The 20,759-nt window shown below is 41.7% G+C and overlaps 1 protein-coding gene across 1 annotated transcript; it reads left to right on the forward strand.

Moving 5' to 3' along the window:
* Positions 1-614: 614 nt before the first annotated feature.
* On the forward strand, positions 615-20,590 carry PWP1 (PWP1 homolog, endonuclein). The gene is made up of 15 exons (XM_055710675.1): positions 615-789; positions 881-939; positions 3,197-3,342; positions 3,773-3,858; positions 6,128-6,224; positions 7,811-7,921; positions 8,375-8,505; positions 9,802-9,875; positions 12,057-12,153; positions 13,050-13,111; positions 15,192-15,303; positions 16,324-16,414; positions 17,264-17,385; positions 17,861-17,966; positions 18,678-20,590. The coding sequence occupies exons 1-15, from the start codon at positions 724-726 to the stop codon at positions 18,791-18,793; spliced, it is 1,476 nt and encodes a 491-aa protein (XP_055566650.1). The 5' UTR covers positions 615-723; the 3' UTR covers positions 18,794-20,590.
* Positions 20,591-20,759: the final 169 nt, after the last annotated feature.

Consider the following 20,759-nt stretch of genomic DNA (forward strand, 5'->3'; position numbering starts at 1 on the left):
TCCCAAATGTTAGGGATCAGTAACAAAAGGTTCTTCTAAACCCTCAGTTGTGGTGGATGGCTGCTGGGACGTCTCGGAGCCGAAGTGGAAGCCAACCTGGGCCGGGCAGGGCTTCCCCCGGCAGCAGGGGCAGCCGGGACCCAGGGCCGGGAGCGGGGGGCTTGAGGGACGGGCAGCACCGAGTGCCCCCCGGGCGCCCAGGGGAGCGGGGTCGCGGAACTACCGCGGGGCACCGCGCTACTGCCTGTCACCGAACGAGCCTGGCAGGCCCAGGTGGCCGCAGCGCCGCGTAAAGACGGCAGGTGTGCCGGGTGTAGCGGCTGGGGCTGCCGGAGGGACCAACCAAGCAGCCTTCCGCAAGGAGCGCCACGAACACCACAGCAACTGCTGCTGGCGGCGGCGGGTGTCCCGCCACGCTCAGTCACAAAGCGAGCGTCTGCCGCCCCTTGCCCGGGCGCGGCGGGGCGGGGCCGTGAGGGGATAACCACCGCCCGCCCGCCCGCCCCGCCCCGCCCCCGCCCCGCCCCCGCCCCTCGGGCCCCGCCCCTCCCTCCGTGCTCTCCCGGCGCTGGGTGATGACCTCACGCCGCTGTGGCTCCGCCTCTTCCTTTTTTCCCGGCGGTTGCGGGCGGAGGTGCTGTCAGCCACGTCACTCGGGGTGCGCCGGAGCCGCCGCACGTGCCGCCGCCCCGCACCGCCCGCCCGCGTGCCGCCGCCGCTGCTATGAGCTGCCCCGTGACTTGCGCCGGCTGGGTGCGCTGCGGCGTTGCCAAGGAAACGCCGGACAAGGTGGGGGCGGGGGCCGGGGCCGGGCTGAGGGACCCCCGCTCGCCCCCGGCGCCCTCCGCCGCGCTCACCCCTCGCTGTGTCCGCCCCGCAGGTGCAGCTCGGCCAGGAGGAGCTGAACCGGCTCATCGAGGAGGCCCAGGAGCGGCTGGGGTGAGCCGGGGGGGTGAGGCGGGGCGCGGCTCCCGGGCTCTGCAGGAGGCGGGGTTGGAGCCCACCGGGCCGGGCCGCGGGCGGAGCTGGGGAGGGGAGAGCTCGGGCAGCGGCCCGGCCCGCGCTCCCAGGCGCCGGCTGAGGAGGGCCCGGCCCGGGAGGCGGCGGCGAGCAGCGGAGCGGGCCCGCGCGATCCTCCCGCAGGGACTGCGCTGGGTTTCCCTGGCGCCCCGGGAGGGTCTGTTGCCCGGAGGGTGAGGGAAGCAGCGCCGGCCGGAGCGGGCCCTGCCTGCGCCGGGGGCGCGGTGCGGCTCTCAGCCCCGCTCCGCCGGGCTGGCGGGGCGCTGCAGGCCGAGCCCGGGCCCGCCTGCAGCGCGGGGACAAGCTCAGATTGGGTTTGTCACCGCGAGTGCTGTGGAGACATGGCAAACCGAGGGGGCAATCCCAAACGGACTGCGGAAAGGCGGGTGCTGCGGGTGAGGCGTTACAGTCTGGGCGAGTCTGGAGCAGCGGTGGAGCTCAGGATGCCTTGGGACTTAATGCTCCGGCTAAAAGTTACTCAGGGGTGCAACTACGGTTCGCACGTGAAACGACACATCGTAGCTGACTGCTCATCACTGAATGCCCTTAGTTGTGTAGCTGTGTTTTCTCACTCTGCCTTTAAGAAAAAGGTAAATAAACCTATGAAAAGCATCACAGGTGTGACGGATTAGGAGATATAATCTATGGAAGACAATGAAAAAACAGCTGCTTTCTGTCTAAAAGAAGATGAGGGATTGAGGTCTTATTCCAATTTCTGGCCTTTTTCGTTTAGATCTGTTTGTAGATTTAGGATTCTAATTCTGTTTCAGCTACACAGGGTGTGTGGTTATATGTACAATTGAACAGATGCAATAGGTAGAGTAAAAGCTTTTATAGTTGTGAATATTACCCACCCAATTTCTGCTAGATGGATCTGTGACTTTTTTTTTTTAATTGCTGAACAGTGTTTTGTCCCAGAATGTGTTTTGTTCTGGTTTTTGTTTTTTAGTATTTTAAAAATAATCTTAAACTTTGGAAGATTCTTACTTTATCTGAATTTCTTAAAACAGCTGTGTTTAATGTTTCTGTTATCTGTGGTGTTGCTAGTTTCTCCTTTATGCATGTCAACTTTTGAGGTTTTGATTAGGTTCCTTTCTCTTGCAATTTCAAAAACATGGAAAGATGGGAGGTGCTGTTATGCATTCTGTTAAACTACAGGATGGAAACTTAAAGACCATCCCTAACAACCGAAGGTGTTAATGAGCTCTTCATAACATCTAGCACTTTGTAGAATTTGTTACAGTATCAGCCACCTTTTTTCATGTGCAAAAATCTCAAAACAGACTCAGATTTAGCATCTTTAATTACCTTGTTACGAGATTTTCCTTGTTTAAAAACTGGTAATGTGAAGCGTTTATTTTACTGAACAAATTACAAAAATAGGTTTCTGATACTGAATTTAGAAATCATATCTATGAGAACTGTTGTGGCTCACCATTGCCTGGGAATTTTGTTTGCAGGACAGAAAAAAAACGTGTTCAGCAGGGATGAGTTCCTGTGGAGCGTGCTCCATTGAGACATCTCAGATGTCTGTTAAGTCCTCAGCCAATGTTTAATTTATATTCCTTCTACTGAATTTTTTGCATACGGAATTGTAGCCATGAAAGTTCCAAGTTTTCTGGATGTTGCATAGCTTACCCTTTAAGAAGTAATGCACAATATGTCCCTACCTAAAGAATTTTATGTTGTTTTTTCTTCTAATATAAATATGGTAAGTATGAGGAAATAAGGTCTTAAAAGTCTTGAAGAAATGCAAGAATCATTGCATATGACAGGGCCTGTGAGTGGGGGGGAGGGGAAAAAAGGAAGGAAGGAATGAATTGGACATGAGAACGCAGAGAGGTGAGGTTGGGAGCATTGTATTCACAAAAAAGGGGTAAGAGGAATGCATTTAGACACACAGCTTAGCTCTGAAGAGCCAAATTTGTGCCAAATTTTGTCATGAAAACTTTCAAGGAGAGACTTTCTCTGGAAGCCTGAGAATAGTGGTGCCTTGTGTTTTGGGAAAAGTTAGGAAAGGAGTGAATGGATTTCCAGATTATTGACATGAAGACTTGAAACCAATATGAATAGCCAGGATTGTGTGCTGAAATCTTGTTAGTGGTCCCTTAAGCAGTTACCTGGAAGCATCCTAGATGGCTGTCATGGTTTCTCAGAGATGTGTATCTTTAAACAGGGGTAACACTGATGGTAGCGATGAAGGCCAGGTGGCAGATGACATGAATGTAGCCAGAGCTAAGTCTTCTCATAAAAATGAAGACCTGTCTGATGATGAACTGGAGGAATATGATTTGGAAAATTATGATGAAGAGGAATGCACAGGTAAGAAAAATTTAAATGTCAGATATGCAGTGTAAGTGAAGGCCTTTTCACTTCCTGTTGTACTCAAGACATTAGCGTCCTGAAACTACACAGTTTCAAATGCTGGAAATTCACCTTTTTAATGATTTGCTTGTCCCAGTTTTAGAAGTCATTTAGTCAGTGAAATAATTCAGTCCCACTCGCTGACCTAGAGCATGTGGGAAGGATTGTCGCTCCCCCTGCTGTAGTGCTGGTGAAAGCACTAAGTCTGTGAAAAGTCTGAAAGCACAAAGCAATTTAGCTTAATGAGATTCTTATGTTCATGAGCTTCATGAACTTCAGTGTTCATTTAGCTCACTCCTAATATTTTGTAATACAGGTTTTGGTACAGGAGTTTATAACTTCACCTGTCATTGAAATGCATAAAAAATGTTCTGAAATTCTCATCTAGGTGATATAAAACTTGGAGACTCTTTGGCTACTCTGGCAGTATATGGCAGTAATGAACTTGATCCTTACATTACTCTAAAAACTACAGTAAGTACTATAAAAATGTTAAATATCTTAAACAGCATGAACTTAAAAATCAGTTAAATTTTCCACACTGCCTTAGGATCTGTAAGTACTTGCAGCCCTTTTCCAAGGGTGTGCCAGATTTTTGATCAGACAGAACTCTTTCCACACACACACCCCTCTTTAAGGTTGATTTGTGCAGTCCCCTTTGTGTGGGGTTTTTTTTGTGTTTAAGTCAGATATTAAGGTGAACTGGCTCATTTAAACCGTATGCTTCTATATGTGGAGTGGTTTGTCACCTCTCTAGTAGGACACAGAAAATGCTTGAAGAAATAACAAATCTCAGGCTGCTAACCACCCAAATTAGAAAACTTCCCAGAGTGCAAGACTCTTACACCTTCCACTAGTTTGTGGAAGAAACCAAGCTGAGGTGAACTGAGGCTACATGTCATATTAGGGGTACAGCATGAAGAAGTATGTCCCTGTTAAGCATATATGCACAGCATACTGTGTAGTTGACTGTTTCTGCCTGTATTAAGTTTCCACCAGGAAACAGATGGGGAACATCTTTGCAGGAGCTGGCTTTGTAGGAGCTCCGCAGGGTATGAAGCAGTCTCTGGCTGTAGTCTAAGACAAGCTAACTGTCAGCAGTGCTGTCCTGTTATGCAGCCTGTTTGTCTTTTTCTGGTGAACAGGGATGCAGCATGCAAGACGTGAGGTAATCCTTGTGCTCTACTTAACATCGGTATTGCCATGACTAGGATAATTGGGTGCTGCTTCAGAGAAGAGATGGAGGGATTCCAAACAATGTCCCACAGTTTAGTTCAGAAGGATAGATTGCAACTAGAGTAGGTGAATTTTTGTGACCTAAGCATAAAGATTCTGAGATTTTTCTGGGTGCTGTCTCTTCTATTCCATTTTATTCTATTCTATTTTGGATTCTTTACAAAGCTAGTAATACTGAAAGAAAGGAGTAGCTGTAGCCTTCTACCGCAACATCTAGTTTGTGTGTCAGGGGACTTTGTCAAATGTGGTCTCAGACAAGGTGTTGCTGCAAGTGACTTCACATACTGTAACAAAGCTTAAGGAGGAAGGCTTATGTCTTATCTTTAAAATGAGTTCGCGTGCTATGGGCACTTTGGGGCACTGTGTTTTGTCTGTGTTCCACTGACTGGTTGATGATTTTTCTTGCTCCTGTGTACCAGTAGAGGAGAGGAATGCTTTGAGTGATTTTTATAGTCAAAGAGGTATTTGCACAGGGATTCAGAGAGAATATGAGCTGCATTTATTCTGTGTCAGAAAATCTGACACTCTTCCAGACATAGAAAAAGTGAACACCTTTTTTTCTCAGGCCTTTGTTCCTACACTCAAGTCCTTTCCTCAAATTCTGAAAGAGAGTACTTTTTAGTTCCTTCTTCAACATGCATTTTTTTGTTGTCTTTTGGTGTTTACGACTAGTACTGTAGAAGACTAAGTATTGTGCAACATTAAGTTGATTAATTCAAAGAATTGCAGGACTTGATAGAATTCCAATATTGAAAAGAAGCTTGAAGTGAATAAAAAGAAATTAAAAGCTTGCAACAAGAAGTCAAAGTCTTGTATGTTGTGTATTTGAAGGATGGTACTGTGTTTGCATAAGGCGATTGACTTTTACGTACAGTTCTTAGTTTTCCACTAACAAAAATTCCCTGAATGCCTTCCATTCCTCAGTAACAATGAAAATTAGATGAGAGGTTACATCTGTTCTGGTACAGCTGAATGCCCAGTATAGCTGTAGGCAGCACTTTTCTGGAAATATTTTCAAGAAAGTAGACAATGTTCTAATGCTCCTGGAGTTGCTTCCTGGATGTGAGGAGCAGTTACAGTATGCTTATTGTGTAAGACATTGTTACACTGTATAAATGCTTAAGGCATGAGAACACAAGGGAAATAAGCTGTGTATGTGGGCTCCTGGTGGTGATTTTCTTTTCAGCAATGGGCTGCATCATGGTAGCCTCAAAATATGATTTTGTATTTGGTAATTAAACATCTCTTTAAGTCCACCTAGGTCCACATGAGCAGTACTTCAGTCTATATAATAACATTCAATCTCCCCGTGATCGAGTTTGGTTCCTGCTTTTCTCTGTGTACTACTCTAAGATGATTTTTGGCAGATGAGCAGCAGGGTGTTGGGGTTTGAGTGTTTTCCGTTATGGTTAAAAATTATTGCTGATTCAACCTTTTGAACATGTGTAGTTTTGTGCATTTATGGGCTTTGCTTAACATCCATTGTCCTCTCCTTTTTGCTGTTCAGGATCAATATGAACAGGAGGACTTTTTGATTAAGCCCAGTGACAATCTTGTCCTTTGTGGCAGAGCTGATAAAGACTACTGTAGTTTGGAGGTCCATGGTAAGTAATATCAGATTCAATCCTTACAGTGAACCTAGGGATTATGTCTTGCCTAGCGTGTTCCATATGGCTGTGTAGGAGGAGGGGGCTGGGTTTTGGAAGGTTTTTTCCTCCCCATCTTCCCTGTGTGTTTTGTCCTCTTTCCAATGTCATGGTGCTTTAGCCACTTTCCAGAACTAGAGTATTTCACGTGGAGTTACTGTTATTTAGAGGACAGTGCTTCCTTCAGGCAGTATAGCATTTCCTTTCTTTATTTCATTTCTAATGACACTTAGAAAGTACTATGGTATTTTTATTCTCTGAACATAAGATCTTTCTTCCAGTCTTACTTTCCATATCATGCAAGCTTCCTCTTGCGGTTTATTATTTTGATGTCATTTTTTTTCCCTTCAGCTTTCTCCTTGCTTCTTTAAATGGGTTTTCCGTTGCTAGGAGTCAAAGAATCAGCACCTTTATCATCTTAGTTTTAGAAGAGATGATCCTCAGTAAGGTCTAAATACTGCTTGTTCCAGGGATGGGTTTAGTTTTACTGTGTAAAAGTTTTTTTCTGTTGCAGCAAGGAGTACTGAGTGTGCTGAAGTTACAGTCTTCTTTTACAGTGGTTCTTTGAGGGAATGTTTCTGGCTACTTCTGCTATGGTACATGTTTCTGCAAGCAAAGTATTCGTTTTTAAGAAAACAGGAAGGCAGAAGTGTTTGAAAGCATCTCTTCAGATACCAGCATCTGACACTTTCTGTATCTGGAGGTGTTTACAAATTTTTTTTAACTGTGTTATTTTCTCAATATAAACTTATAAAACAGTAGCACAGGCTTCTGCAGTCTATAACATTGGGTAGCCCTGTCTTAGCTACCAAGAGTACTTAGTTAATTGAAGACTTTACTTAGTATCTGAACATCTGTCACATACACTTAAAAACGGCACAGTGATTTTGTGTGTGTGATGATGCCATGTTATTAAATAATTAATGGGGTTTTTCCACTATCCTATCAGGTTAGTAAATTCTTTTATTAGAGGGAGAAAAATAGCTGGCTAAAGGGAATGCTGTCTAGTATAGGGTTGCTTTACCAAAACTCTTCCTGTGTATCAGTTACAACCTACTAAAGGTAACTTCACCTGACTTCTTCATCTTCCTCTAATTTGAAAAATGTTTCTTTTTTACATTCATTTCCCCTTTGATTTCATCTAGAATTATTCCTTTTTTAAAAAAATGCTCATTCTGTAAAATGAGTGCCTAAACCTTCATTAATGTATCCTGATGTAGAAAGTGGTGGATACAGAGCATCTATTTTGAAGTGATCTTACGAAGTAATGTAATATGCTAGGAATAAAGTATCTAAGCTTTGCTGAGCTTGTCACTTCTTCATCGAAAGTACACAGGAGAATGTTTTGTGTAATTCTGTGAGGTGTAGCATTAGTACTTGGAGTCTCTGGCTTCTACACTAAAGCTCTGAACACACTGTGAATTTACATTCTACATCTTGACAGCTTAGTGTTTGCCACATCTGCCTTTTGCAGAAGTGAACTGTTCATAGTTGCTTGCTTTTCCTCTTCACTGATATCTTGTATATCTTTAATTCTTTTATAGTTTATAATCATGAAGAGAACTCATTTTATGTACATCATGATATTATCTTGCCTGCTTACCCTCTATGTCTGGAGTGGTTGAATTTTGATCCTAGTCCTGATGAATCGCAAGGTAAGTTGCAAAGGATACTGTACATGTCCAGTTAAATAATTTTTACTTGAAAAGTACATAAATGTAATTTTGTCACTGAATAATTTCCTCCAGTAGTACAAACAGAAATAAACCCAAGATATTAAGATGGAAAAACTGAATATCAGGTGTTTTGGTTTGGTGTTACAGTTACCTTAGTGATGCTGCTATAACAAGTTATGTGACTAAAACACTGGTTTTATTACAAATAAAATAGCAGACCAGAGCAAGCTCTGCTATAATTTGCTTTATTTTCCATTTGCAAATGAAAGGTTGCTTTTGTTCAAAGTAATTATGGCCTGTGCCAAATATGTTCAAATAGAAGATTCTGGCACGTAAGTATAAGTTTTACTTAAAGAAATAAGCAACAGCTGGAATGCCAGATATGCTGTTTTGTAACTCTAAATGTGGATGCATTTGGGTTTCTGCTTGTAGGAAATTATGTTGCAGTGGGTAACATGACCCCAGTTATTGACATTTGGGACCTTGATATAGTAGAATCCTTAGAACCAGTCTTTTCTCTTGGAGGCGAGAAAGAGAAAAAGAAGAAAAAGAAAGGAAAGAAAGTAAGTATTTCAAAATGGTTTGTATCTGGTTGGATGCAGGAAACCTAGAGCAAGGATAATGTTGTTATTACTTTTTCTCCTACAATGAAAAAATCGTGGATAATCTGGTTTAATTCTGTATGTCATGTTGAAAGATGGTGTTTAGACAGGTTACAGAAGATAATGTCATGGTTGTCTGCAACAGGCTAAAACTGGTATTTTCCTGTGACTCAAAGTTGAAAAGATGTTGAGCAATAAAGGACAAGGTTAACACTACTAAAATTCATTTATTCAGGATTCATCTTGTTAGCTTTATGTGTTTAAAATTTAAACACATTTTAAGATAGCCATTGAGATAGTCTAAGGAGAATGTGTAGCGACACACACACAGAGCATGGCTGAGTTTCTTTTACGGGACTGCAGAGAAAATCCTAACTACCAAAGAGGAAGACTGAGTTTTAGACTGTATGCTAAGTTATGTGAGATGAATCTGACTCTTATTGTATGCCTGAATATGTTGTTAAAATCTGTCCAAATTCTTTGGTATGTAAAACAAACACGGAAGATAACATCACTTACATTTTCTAGATTTTTGGTATAGTAGATGCTTCAGGAAGTGCTTGAACACTCCCTAGAGTAAACAGGGAAGGTGAACACTAGGTATGTAGATAATCTTGGTTTCCCAAATGAAGCAGTACTGCAGCGTTAGTCAGCTGAAGAACCACTGTGTAATTGTGAAGGGGACTTAGTTCTTGAGCTCTTGGACTTTCTGGTTTTAAAAACAATAGAAAAAGTATCTTTGAAAGGGGAATTTGATCTGTGAAACTTGCTTCTGAAAATCACCGAGTTACCAGAATTGCTGTTGAATATAGTGTTCATAAATGTTACCTCAATTTGAAATACTGATTGTTCTCTGTATGGATATTTAAAGCTTGGAATCAAGAGCAGAAGAGGAACAAGGTGGCTTATGGGTGGTTTCCAATTGCTGTCCCAGTAAACTTGGAAGCTTAACCCTTTTAAATTTAGGAGCTGCACATTAGCTGGACACAATAGAATTCCTTTCACCAGCCTGAAGGGAATAACCAGTTCTGTGAACGACCAGCAGCTGTGAACAGAGCAATCTGACCTCTGGGGTAAGAGGTGAGGTGCAGGAACTGCAAAGACAGTGTCAAAAGCCTTGTTGCAGCAAGTGAGAATAAATTAAAATATGAAGTTGCTGATAAAGGCATTAAGGAATGGATACTAACATGTTGTAATGCTTGATTTCCACTGAAGCTGTAATTCAAAAGTCTCTTTATGTTGTGTCTGCATACACAGAGTTTATCTTCAGAAGGGACAGTGAAAGGACATACTGATGCTGTGCTTGATCTTTCGTGGAATAAACAAAGCAGGTAAAGGAATACATTAATAACAATGGATGGTTACAAATTCACATACTTAATCAAGCACACATTTTTCACACAAATCCAGAATCTTATGTAGGATAACATTGAACTTGAAAGCAGTGCTGAAATGAATCAATTCTCAAAAACACACATTCCCCCCAGCCACTTTTTTTTTTTTTAATTAGAAGTCTTGATTATCTTTTTTTTAAAAAAAAAAACTGTATATTGCTGCAATCACTTTTTATTTGCACGTTGTCCAGGGCTAAGGTGAGTCAAAGCCATTTGATATATCGGCTACTTTAAGTCAGATGCACAAATTGGAGAAGCAGAAGGGCTGCCCTCATCTGCCAATAACCTAAAACCATTTCAACAGATAGAAGTAGATTTATAGAAGGAAGTCCTTGCTGTGCTGGATTTTTTTCCTCTGGCTTTTGCCCCAGAGCTGTGAACAGAAAAAAGAGTGTAAGAGCCCTAATAGCACAGTTACAGAAATGCCTGTGACCTTTGGGTTATCCTAGGCAGAGAGCATTCCCTGCTGCCTGAACGAACGAGCAATGAAGTGCTGCTGTTGAAGAAACACAGAGCTGGCCTATCTTGGGGGAGAGGTCAAGGACAGTGTGCTGACTGAAGTAAAGGTGCTGCTGGTTTTTTATTGCTTAGGTGATGGTTAGCAGTTCAGCTCTTAACTGAGGAAGGTTCCTCAGCATGGGCCTTGAAACTTCCAGTCAGACACAGGCTGATTTTTTTTTTTCCATATTTTTTTTTCCTGCTGTCATAAATATCTCTGAAAATACATGTAGTCAACTCCGCATACTCCTGATGAGCAGGTGTAAGCCTTCACTTGTAATGCTTTATTATCTAGATACTGAAGAAAGTAACACACTCATAGACATGCAGTAAATAATAAAATTGCTTAGGTTGGAAAACAAAATTGCACTCTTAATTTACAGTGCACAGTCTATTGTTCTTAAATTAAACGCATATGCACAGTGTGGTAGTGATCATTCCATCAGTCTTACAAAAGAGTAGCTTTCATGTACCTAGAAATGGTTGTCTGGGGATAACATAAGAGACAAGTCACAAAAATTACAGCTACAGTAGTTAGGTGTCTGGAATGCATAATTCTGTAATGTGCTGAGTTTTGAACTCACTGATACTGGTAGATCTTTCAGGAAACAAAAACAGTTTTGAAAAGGGAAGCTTATGAGCAAAGCAAGGAACTCCTTGGAGCAGCTTATATTTAAATGTTCTTTGGGTGGGGCGTTCTTTAAGCAAGACGTGCTGTGACAGCTCTCTAAATAAACGTTCTGCCTGTAGGTCATAATGATGTTACTGTAAAATGTTGTCACAGCCTTCACTGTCCATTTTCTTAACTTTCTCTTGTAACGTTGTTTAGGAGAACAGTGTTTCCGAGAGACTGTTAGCTCTTTCAGTCAGAAACACTTGGTTAATATAAAAAGAAAAAGGTGAGCAGGGAGCAGTTTCAATCCGAAACAGTATGTTGTGGTAATAGATCTGTTTTTAAGAGCAATGGTAGCAGTCGTACTGTGTATTTGACAGGCCTTTGGGAATGTTTTGAGTTGTTTCTGATTAAACTTGTAAACTGTGTGTTTATTGCTCTTAACACAATTGGTCAAATTTAAGTTGAAATGTGGGTCTGTAAACTGAAATGTTAGTGGTTCATTTCAGTATTCTGTGAAGGGTATAAAGTGTTAGGGCTTCAGTAGTTACATAAACACTCAGATATTAGAGAGCAAACTATTTTAAAATCGGGCTCTTGGCTGTATGCATATGGAAACAGAACTAAGTTGCATAGGTGATGTTTAAAAATACTATTGTAATGTCAAAGGAAAAGAAGCATTTAAAAGCCTTTCTTGCTTCATTTTGTTCAAGAAATCTTCCAGTAAATGATATTTTAAGTGATTTTTGGGGGCAGGAATACAAGCAAAATTGCCAATGTTGTTAAGTGTTGTACTAATATAATGCAATAAAGTCTGCTTGTAGTCTTTATTTGTAACTCGGAATTACCTTCAGGGAGCATAGTCTATCAACCAGAGTGTGCTTGATCTCAGTTGATCTCAGGATCAGGTTCTGTATGTATTTTTGATTTTTGACCTTTTTTTTTTTTTTTTTTTATCTCTATAAAGATTTTTTCAAAGTTTGGTGGTTTTTTTTATCCATTATCAGGAACGTTTTAGCAAGTGCATCTGCTGACAATACTGTCATTTTGTGGGATATGTCTATGGGTAAGCCAGCAGCCAACCTGATGCTACATACAGACAAGGTGTGTAATAATTGTTATATTTTTTCCACTGTAAAATATAGAGGGGAAAAAAACTGCATTTTCCATTAGCTGTTTGGTAGTGAACCCTTAGAACAACAATTTGTAATTTTCAGACAACTGTGCAGAATTCTTTAAATTTCTGACTTGGTTGCTTTTGCAAACAACACTGTATTTGCTTTTTAAAATGTTATTTAACTTGTCCTTTAGAAAGTTTGTGAAGATTGACAGCAGTTTTAAAAATGTCTTTTGTGCGGAAGCCCTGGTGGTTGGGAATCTAATAGTGCTGGTATAAGCTACAAAAAATAGATCTCTGAGCACAGGTCAAACTGTAACTCCCTCTTAAGGAAACAATGAGTGTCAGTTACAGTTTGTTCTAGGTAAGAAAGGTTTAAAATAAATGATACTAAAATACCATAGTGATGGGTACTTCAGAAATGCATTAATCTCTTAGTAATTAAAATGTGAAATTAGTTATTAATAGCTATAACCTTACTTTGCTGTTAACAAGGTCGCTGCCCTTGGCAAACTCCTGATTTTCATTTTTTGCTAACCACCTGCATTTTTCCCCAAATTGGAAGCAGCTATTCTTTTACTTCCTCCAGCTTTTTTTTTTAATATATAGGGCAGAAAGGGGGCACATGGTTCTGTTCAGTTAAATTATATTGGAAAATACTTTGTTTCCACTGGGTGTGGGTGTTAGAAATAAAAATAATGTACATCTCTTGCACTGTTTTATGCAAAATCTGAGTATAACAAGCTTAATAGGAGAGGGTTTTGGAGGGACATGTGCTGGTTTTGGGGAGGGGGGTTGTGCTTTGTTTGGGCAAAGAAAGTTCCTGTATATGTGTGTTATACCGCAGTGCTTATTATTTTAAATAAAATCTTCTGTTCTCTAGGTGCAGACACTGCAATTTCATCCGTTTGAAACTCAGACCCTTATTTCTGGATCTTACGATAAGTATGTCAGGGTAATGTTTTCAAATGTTACATGTAAGAAGGGTATTAGTATTGAATTAAGCCCATTAAGTTGCCTCATGGTTTGGGGTTTTTTTTCCTTTGCTTGTAACTATGCCAAATTTGAGTAATGCTATTATTTTTGTCCAGTAAGGTAGCCAGGTTTGTATGTGGCCAAAATGTCATTTTCCTTACCTCTTTCTCAGGACTAGTCAAATCCTTTAACCATCTGGACTGACATTTTCTGTGCCAGTTGTCTGCTCCAAACTGAATTTATTTCTTAATTTGTCCTTATGGCATTTTCTGCACTGGGAATGTATCACTGCTCGTTCCTGTGAAAACTCGTCCAGGTTCTGCCAAACTGTAAGACCAGAGTGAGGACATGAGGGACTTTTGAAATCCCAGTTGGCTCCCTACAGCTTCTGTGGGTAGGCATGCCACAGCCAGCGTTTTAGCGTGGAGCCTGGAGGTGCTGTGACATCCTTTGTATCTGCATGGTTGGAGCAGCTCTGTAACTGCCAGTTCTTACGAGCCCTGCCAGCCACAAAACTTCCCCTCTGTTCTCCCATCTCATAGGAGTAGCTGTTTAATTTTGTTCTGTAACAATGATTTTCTTTTATCATTATTTTTTTTAATCCTACTTTTAAGACTTTGTCTTTATGTTAAAATATTTATAGACTTGCCAATCTTTAGCCAAGCCTTTATGTCCTCTGGCTTCTGTTATGCTCTTGCTACATCTGCTTAAGTGAAAGTGTTGGAGAAAAACCTTTTATTGTTGTTAGGAACAAGCTTTTGTCTACTTCCCTCCCCCTTGATTCCTTCAGTAAAAAAAGGAAAAAAAGTCCAAACACTGAGACCAGCTGCTCGATCCCATTTTAGCTACCCCTTTGATGCAGTTGGCCTTCTTGGCTACCTGGGCACACTGCTGGCTCATGCTCAGCCAGCTGTCAGCCAGCACCCCCAGGCCCTTTCCCACCAGGCAGCTTTGCCGTCGCTCTGCCCCCAGCCTGTAGCGCTGTGTGAGGTGGTTGTGACCCAAGTGCAGGACCCGGCACTGAGCCTTGCTGAACCTCACACAACTGGCCTTGGCCCATTGGTCCAGCCTGTCCAGAGCCCTCCTGTCCTCAAGGAGATCGTGAAGCAGATCAACACTCCTCCCTAACTTGGTGTCATCTGCAAACTTACTGAGGGTGCACTCAATCCCCTCATCCAGATGGTCAATAAAGACATTAAACAGAACTGGCCCCAGTACTGAGCCCTGGGGAACACCACTTGTGACCGGACACCAACAGGATTCATTCACCACCACTCTTGGGGCTCAGCCATCCATCCAGCTTTTAACCCAGCATAGAGTACACCCATCCCAGACATGAGCAACCACTTTCTCCAGGAGAATGCTGTGGGAGATAGTGTCAAAAGCTTTACTAAGGTCCAGGTAGGCAAGATCCACAGCCTTTCCCTCATTCACTAGGCAGGTCATCTCGTCATAGAAGATTTTGCATCATTTTGCATCCATGAGTGTTTTGGATTGGGGCAGATTCTGCCACCACTGGGCTGAGCATGTGCCTGTAAATACCACAGGACCCACTAACTCCCGTCTGCTCTTTATCTTTTTTGGAGTAGCATTTCCTTAAGTACTTTTAAAGATTGTGATTTTTTTTTCCTTAAATCATATTTGAAAATGTTTTTATGTGTATAACATTGATTTCGTAATTAGTGCATTGTTTTTGAACAGTCATTACTTGACTTTACTGAAGTCTTTGTAATTAAGTGGTATATTTTCATAAATATTGTCTCCTATTAAGCATCTTGTGTATTGAGTAAATTCAGGCTCTGTTTGCTAAGTTTCAATAGAACGTCTGTCACCAAGATGAAACTTTGAAGCATATGGGAAGAGCTTGTGCTTATCTGAGAAATTTTCATCTGTTACTAGAGTTGGAAAATTAAATAGTGAAGTTGTTTCCATTTTGATTTTTGAATTGTAGTTTACATGGACTTTCTATAGATGTCAGTGGTAAAACAAACTTCATAAAGTGTTCTGCCCTGATTATTTTTTTTTTCATTTCCTATCTTTTTTCCCCTAGATCAGCTGTGCTGTATGATTGCAGAAACCCACAAGATAACCATAGAGTGTGGCGATTTAGTGGTCAGGTTGAAAGAGTAACCTGGAATCAATTTTCACCTTGTAATTTCTTAGTGAGTATATGCTCTTCTGTTCTTGGTCTGTTGACTGTTGCCATTTCATTTAACCTGTATTTTGTGTTCAGGATGTTTCTGAATTATATAACAGAGCTGATGGACAGTTGGACTGTTGGTGTTGCTTGTTTTAGAAATGCAGTGTGTGGGAGGGTGGTTTTAGGTAGTTTGTCCAACAAGCATATCAAGACCCAGCTACTTACTTGTATCTTTATTATGACAGTAGAAAAGCAATTGATGCTGATGCTTTTTCACTCCAGAGGTGGCATCTTTGCCATGTTGTTACAGTGTTCAGTGACTGGGATATGTTTGCCTTTGTGTAGTTGCTGTTGTGTTTCATGTAATGAGGCAATTGGGGCTAAGAAGTAGCTAATTGGAACTAGGATCATGAATATTAATTCTGTGTTTTAAATCGGCGGTAGAGGGCACTGTCCTCCTGGCTGGTATAGAGTAAAAAGACCTTAGTTTTGTCGAGATTTCTACAATAAAACTTTTAAACACAATTCAAAACCAAATCTTTACTATTTTCTCAATTTCTCTCTAGCTCTCTGGTGCTTTGTGTATACAGCCATTAAGAACACTTGCTCAGTTCTGTTGGGTTTGTGAGGTAGAACTCTCTTGGTATAATCACATGCAGATTTGCACAGGGCCATTATGTAGCCACAAGATGGCTACATAAACATTGAACTGACAGTTAGGAGGCTGAAGGCTCTGTATTTCATTGCCTAGCGTGAGCCAAGCTTAGTAGTGCAACCATCTTCAAAATACAATTTTAAGGAATTTGTCTAGGAGTAAGACTTACACGTAAGTCAGTGCAGCATAGTTTAGGTGCACAGAATGGCTCAGGTACCAGCTGGATGGAGCCTGACTTCGGGGACGCAGACCTGTGTACACTTGTGTAACGTGCCCTGCCAAGTAGTGTGGAGTCTGCCTTGGATCACTAGGGGGTGGGTATTGTTTCATAGGAGCTTTTTTCCAAATTAGTGATTACGGCTGTTTGTTTTGAAAATGTTTCCTTAGGCAAGCACAGAGGATGGCTTTGTGTACTGTCTGGATGCTCGTTCTGATAAGCCACTGTTTACACTGAAAGCTCACGATGAAGAGGTGTCAGGTAAATTGTGTGTGTTGTGTTTGTCCCCAGCGGCGAGGCACATCTGGAAGATGTCTAACTGATATGACTGAGGCAGTAGTGATTCCTTGCTTGACAAGTAAAAGTTGTGCATACTAATCATGGGGAGCTGGCACGTGAAACAGATCTCTGCTGAGAAGCCATTGTAAGCAAAATATTTTAACAACAGTGACCTTTTCTCAGTGAGTGTCATGAATAGGCATCTCAATACAGATCTATTCACTTGGGACACACTCCCTGTGATTTTTGGGTGAGAAGGAACAAAAACTATGGAATCTGGTCCAGGACTGTGAACTAGAATATTTACCTCCTCTGTCCATAATTGTTTTATGATTCACTCTGGAGATGATTTAGGTGTGGCACACAGGAAGGTTTTCACACTGCCTCTTTCAGGCTATTTAAGTATTTGATCAGTGTAGGAGCTTCCAAAAAGCAACCTGAAGCACCTGATTAGGTGCCTAAAATGAGACTATATGAATATGCCCCATCATGTTGGATAGCAAAAGAGATGGTCTTTGGCAAATAAATGAAAAAAACCTACGTAGGGAAGCCAGATTAAGTGATGTAAGAAGTAGAACAATAGCATCTTTGCACTGTTACTGTTATTGGACTGAGAGACAAAACAGGCCTGCATGAAGGCAGTTTGCTCTTGCTACAGGGAGCAGAGGCAGCAGGAAACTTTCATTAACGTTTTGTTCCTTTGTGCCGGAACAGAGTTCAACGTGAGGAGAATATTGGGTTTGTTCTCACAACTTCACTTCAAACTGTATCCTCATTTCTGAAATAGTGATTAGCTGGTGCTCTCACACTGCTGTACTTTTAATCTTCTAGGGCTACAACTAAGCAGTCAGATCAAAGGGTGCCTTGTGACATCATCTGCTGACAAATACGTGAAAATTTGGGATATCCTGGGAAACAGACCAAGTTTAATCCATTCCAGGGATATGAAAATGGTAGAGTAAAATTAATTTCTCGATTCCGGGAAGGTTTGTATATAAACTATGTCTGCTTATTCTTTTTTGTCTAGCTTGAATCTTGCTTTACCTAATGCAACATCTTTTAGGAAAAAAAAAAAATCACATCTGTGTATTCTGGGTAAATCATTCTCATTACAGTGCAATATTCAGTTCAGTATTCAATTCAGTAATTGGCAGACTGCTTCAAAGCCTCAGACCTGAATACCAGATACAAAGTTTTGAGTAGAACTATAGGTGCTCCGGTGTGCATCTGCCAGTTTCAAGACAAAGATGTGATTTACTGTTTGCAATTAGCAACTCTTGACTTAAATTTTCTGTACTGCAAAGTGAGTTTCAGGAATCTTAAGAGAGAGCTTACATTTGTTAAAACTGGGTGGAAGTATTTTCAGATGACATTCATTTTAGGATGATATCTTAAAAAAAATATATATCCTCTTTCCTCCTCCCCCAGGGTGTTCTCTTCTGTGCAGCTTGCTGCCCTGACTTTCCGTTTGTTTTTGCCTTTGGAGGAGAGCGAGAAGGGCTGCGCGTTTGGGACATAAGCAAGATTTCTGCAGGTAACATCGTTGTGGTTCTCCCCTTGCCCCCAGTAATGTATTATGGCTCTGAGAGAAACTGTAGGGTAGTGTGTTTAAATACCCCAAGACTACATGTTTTCATGTTTTCAGTTTCAAAAAATGTGGGGTTTTTTCTAACTTGGAGAACTGCTTGCCACATTATTTTCTTGTAGCTGAAGTGTAACACACGATTTCTTATAATAATGAATTTTACTTTTTTTCTTAATGTTTATTCCTGGTGCAACCAAGTGTCACATTCTTTGAGTACCTGTAGGCATAAAAGTGAGGACCAATTTGGATTGGTTGTTATAGCAACATGTAACTAAATGGCATGACTTTTTGGAGAAGGCTTTTAAGAGCTTGGTGGAAACCAGAGAGACTAAAACCAGAAATAAATTATTTAAACTGGATGTTTTGCTCTACAAAACTCATCTATTTCACAGTACTGAGGTACAGGAATTATGCACAGGGCAACATCTAGAGATGCTCTGGGGGAGAAGTAACAGGACTTGAAATTTGAAGTATCATATGCGGGAGATTTGTTCTGACATTTAAGCTTCAACTTCCTACTTGGGGTAAGGGAAAAAGCTTTGAAACTGCACCAGGTTAGGATTTCCATTCCATGCTGCGAGCCATGCTGTCTGTACCTGCTGTGCTCCTCTTGTCTCTGGGACAGGAGTGACATGTAAGCGATCCCTATCTGTGTTGCAGTGAATGAAGTTTTTGGAAACAGAGAGAGACTTGTCCTGGCTACTGCTAACTCTGCGGCTTGCGGTACCGTGGCCAGCAGTAGCAGCAATGATGTGGAGACAGCAATGGAATCATGATGGACCAAACATCAGAAAATCAAAGTAACAAATGGGACTACGAAGAATGTGTATTCTACAGCTCCCCGTTTGGTGAGAGTCCATAGAAATTACTCTATAGTGCAGGGGTCTTCAAACTACGGCCCCCCAGGGTCCTCAATCCAGCCCCCGGTATTTACAGATCCACCCCCCACCCCACCCCGCCGGGGGCTGGGGGGGTGTGTGGAAACCAAGCAGCCGCAGATGACTGCCTGCCACTGCATCCATGCGCCGGTCCCCTGGTTAAAAAGTTTGAGGACCCCTGCTATAGTGTCTTGCAGTCTACAGGGTTCTTCATCTCAGACAAAGAAACATGGTGACGTGGTTAAGCTTTAAATCTGCAGTTCTAAGCTTCTGCCTCTACTACCGGCTTTGAAAGATTAAATCATTTGCCTTTGCCCAAGATGATGATCCTTGAAAGAGGGGCTACTATGTGTAAAGTTGATCTATACAATGAAATGGTTACTAGAAAAGCATTCTGCTGCTGCCAGGGGTTTGTTGGATACTGCAAAGAATGTAAATACCTTCTGAGGGCGTAAGGAAAAATATTTCATACAACAGCTGAGTAATAAATAAACAAAAGCAGAATGAAATGACAAGTGTAAATAGATAATTTATCGTTAATTTGAGGCTAGATTTACAGATTTCTAATAGAGATTTTTAAATTCCTTCTGTGTAACTTTTTAAAGTCTCAAGACTATTTTTGGGGGAGTAAGTTGGAGTCGCTGAGTAGAATCTTGAAATGTATTTGTAACACCTCAGTTCACCAATATCCAACTAGAAATAGCCCAGCTCTTGTCCCATGAAGATCAAGGGTTTCTTTTCCCTGATTTTACCGCACCTGAAGGTTATTGGTGTTGCATGTGTACCGGGGTTTTCTTCAAGCTCCAAATAGAAGAGGTATGAAGAGAATATGAACTGAAATAAGGAGCTACTACTCAGAAGAGGATCAGAGGCGGTCAGGACACAAAGAGGGTAGAGATCTCAGTGGGTCACTGTCACTGGTGAAAGCTGTCAGTATTACATACTCATGTTCTTACTCCTCCCAGGCATTTCTGTTTGAAACCTGAAGGCACAGAGGAACATTTTGAGTATCAGCCTAACCACTGACTTAAGCACTTCAGTTAAAGCCCCAAGAACCTAATGAAGGCACGGGACTCGGGCAGTTTCCTTACATTTAAAATGAACACCCAGGTGCCTTACCCTGGGCCAAAGATTAAATGATAATCATACCCTCCTGGGAAGTGCTTCCCTCTCTGTGTGGGGTGTCTGCTAAAGCGCTGCTGCTGCTGTGAAAGTGCCCTGGATTTAAAGGAACTGGTATCAAAGCAGCTGTAGTGTTGGTGCATGTAGTTGACAGTATCTTACTTCCTTACTTACGCTGCTTTCCACCCTCGTTCACCAGAACTCATTCTGGTGAAAATTAAAGCAGATAAATTGTATCAGTACAAACTGCAGATGGGGAAAAGGCAGGGCTGTAGGTTTCCTTAACCTGGAGGGATGGGAAGTGGCTACTTCTGAATCGGGCTCAGCTGTTTCTAGTCTGGTGACAGGCCTTCAGCATGGCTCTGCAGGAACCAAGAGTATTCTGGATGTGGTGGGATTCCTGCCTCAATCCTTTCTCTTCCCAGCAGCAGTGAACAATGTGTGGACAACAAATGAACAACTAATTTTGTGAAGTTTAAGAAGGTAAAAGCACCAGAATCAACTCTGTTCAAGTGCTCTCCACTGACAAGTTTTTCAAAGCTCTTTCATTTGAAATAAATGCTTTTGTGTTAAGCTCTTTGAGCGTAGTAATTTGTTATCTCTGCCTCCGGTATTAATTAGCACTGTAGCTCTAGAAGTTGCTTTTTGTTTTAGGAAGAAACTGCATTACTGCAAGCAACGCATCTTTTCCTTGACTAGACGGGATCCCTCAAACCGTCTTTCTGGGGCTTCTTATTCACAT

Source organism: Falco cherrug, chromosome 5, assembly GCF_023634085.1.
Source record: "Falco cherrug isolate bFalChe1 chromosome 5, bFalChe1.pri, whole genome shotgun sequence".
NCBI classification, from domain to species: Eukaryota; Metazoa; Chordata; class Aves; order Falconiformes; family Falconidae; genus Falco; species Falco cherrug.

What these genes read in the sequence shown, in the direction of transcription:
- PWP1 (XM_055710675.1), top strand. Translation starts at nt 724, where the DNA reads ATGAGCTGCCCCGTGACTTGCGCCGGCTGGGTGCGCTGCGGCGTTGCC. An exon ending in TCGTGGAATAAACAAAGCAG is followed by an intron (nt 9,876 to 12,056) that starts GTAAAGGAATAC and finishes ATCCATTATCAG; the next exon opens with GAACGTTTTAGCAAGTGCAT. An exon ending in TCACGATGAAGAGGTGTCAG is followed by an intron (nt 16,415 to 17,263) that starts GTAAATTGTGTG and finishes TTAATCTTCTAG; the next exon opens with GGCTACAACTAAGCAGTCAG.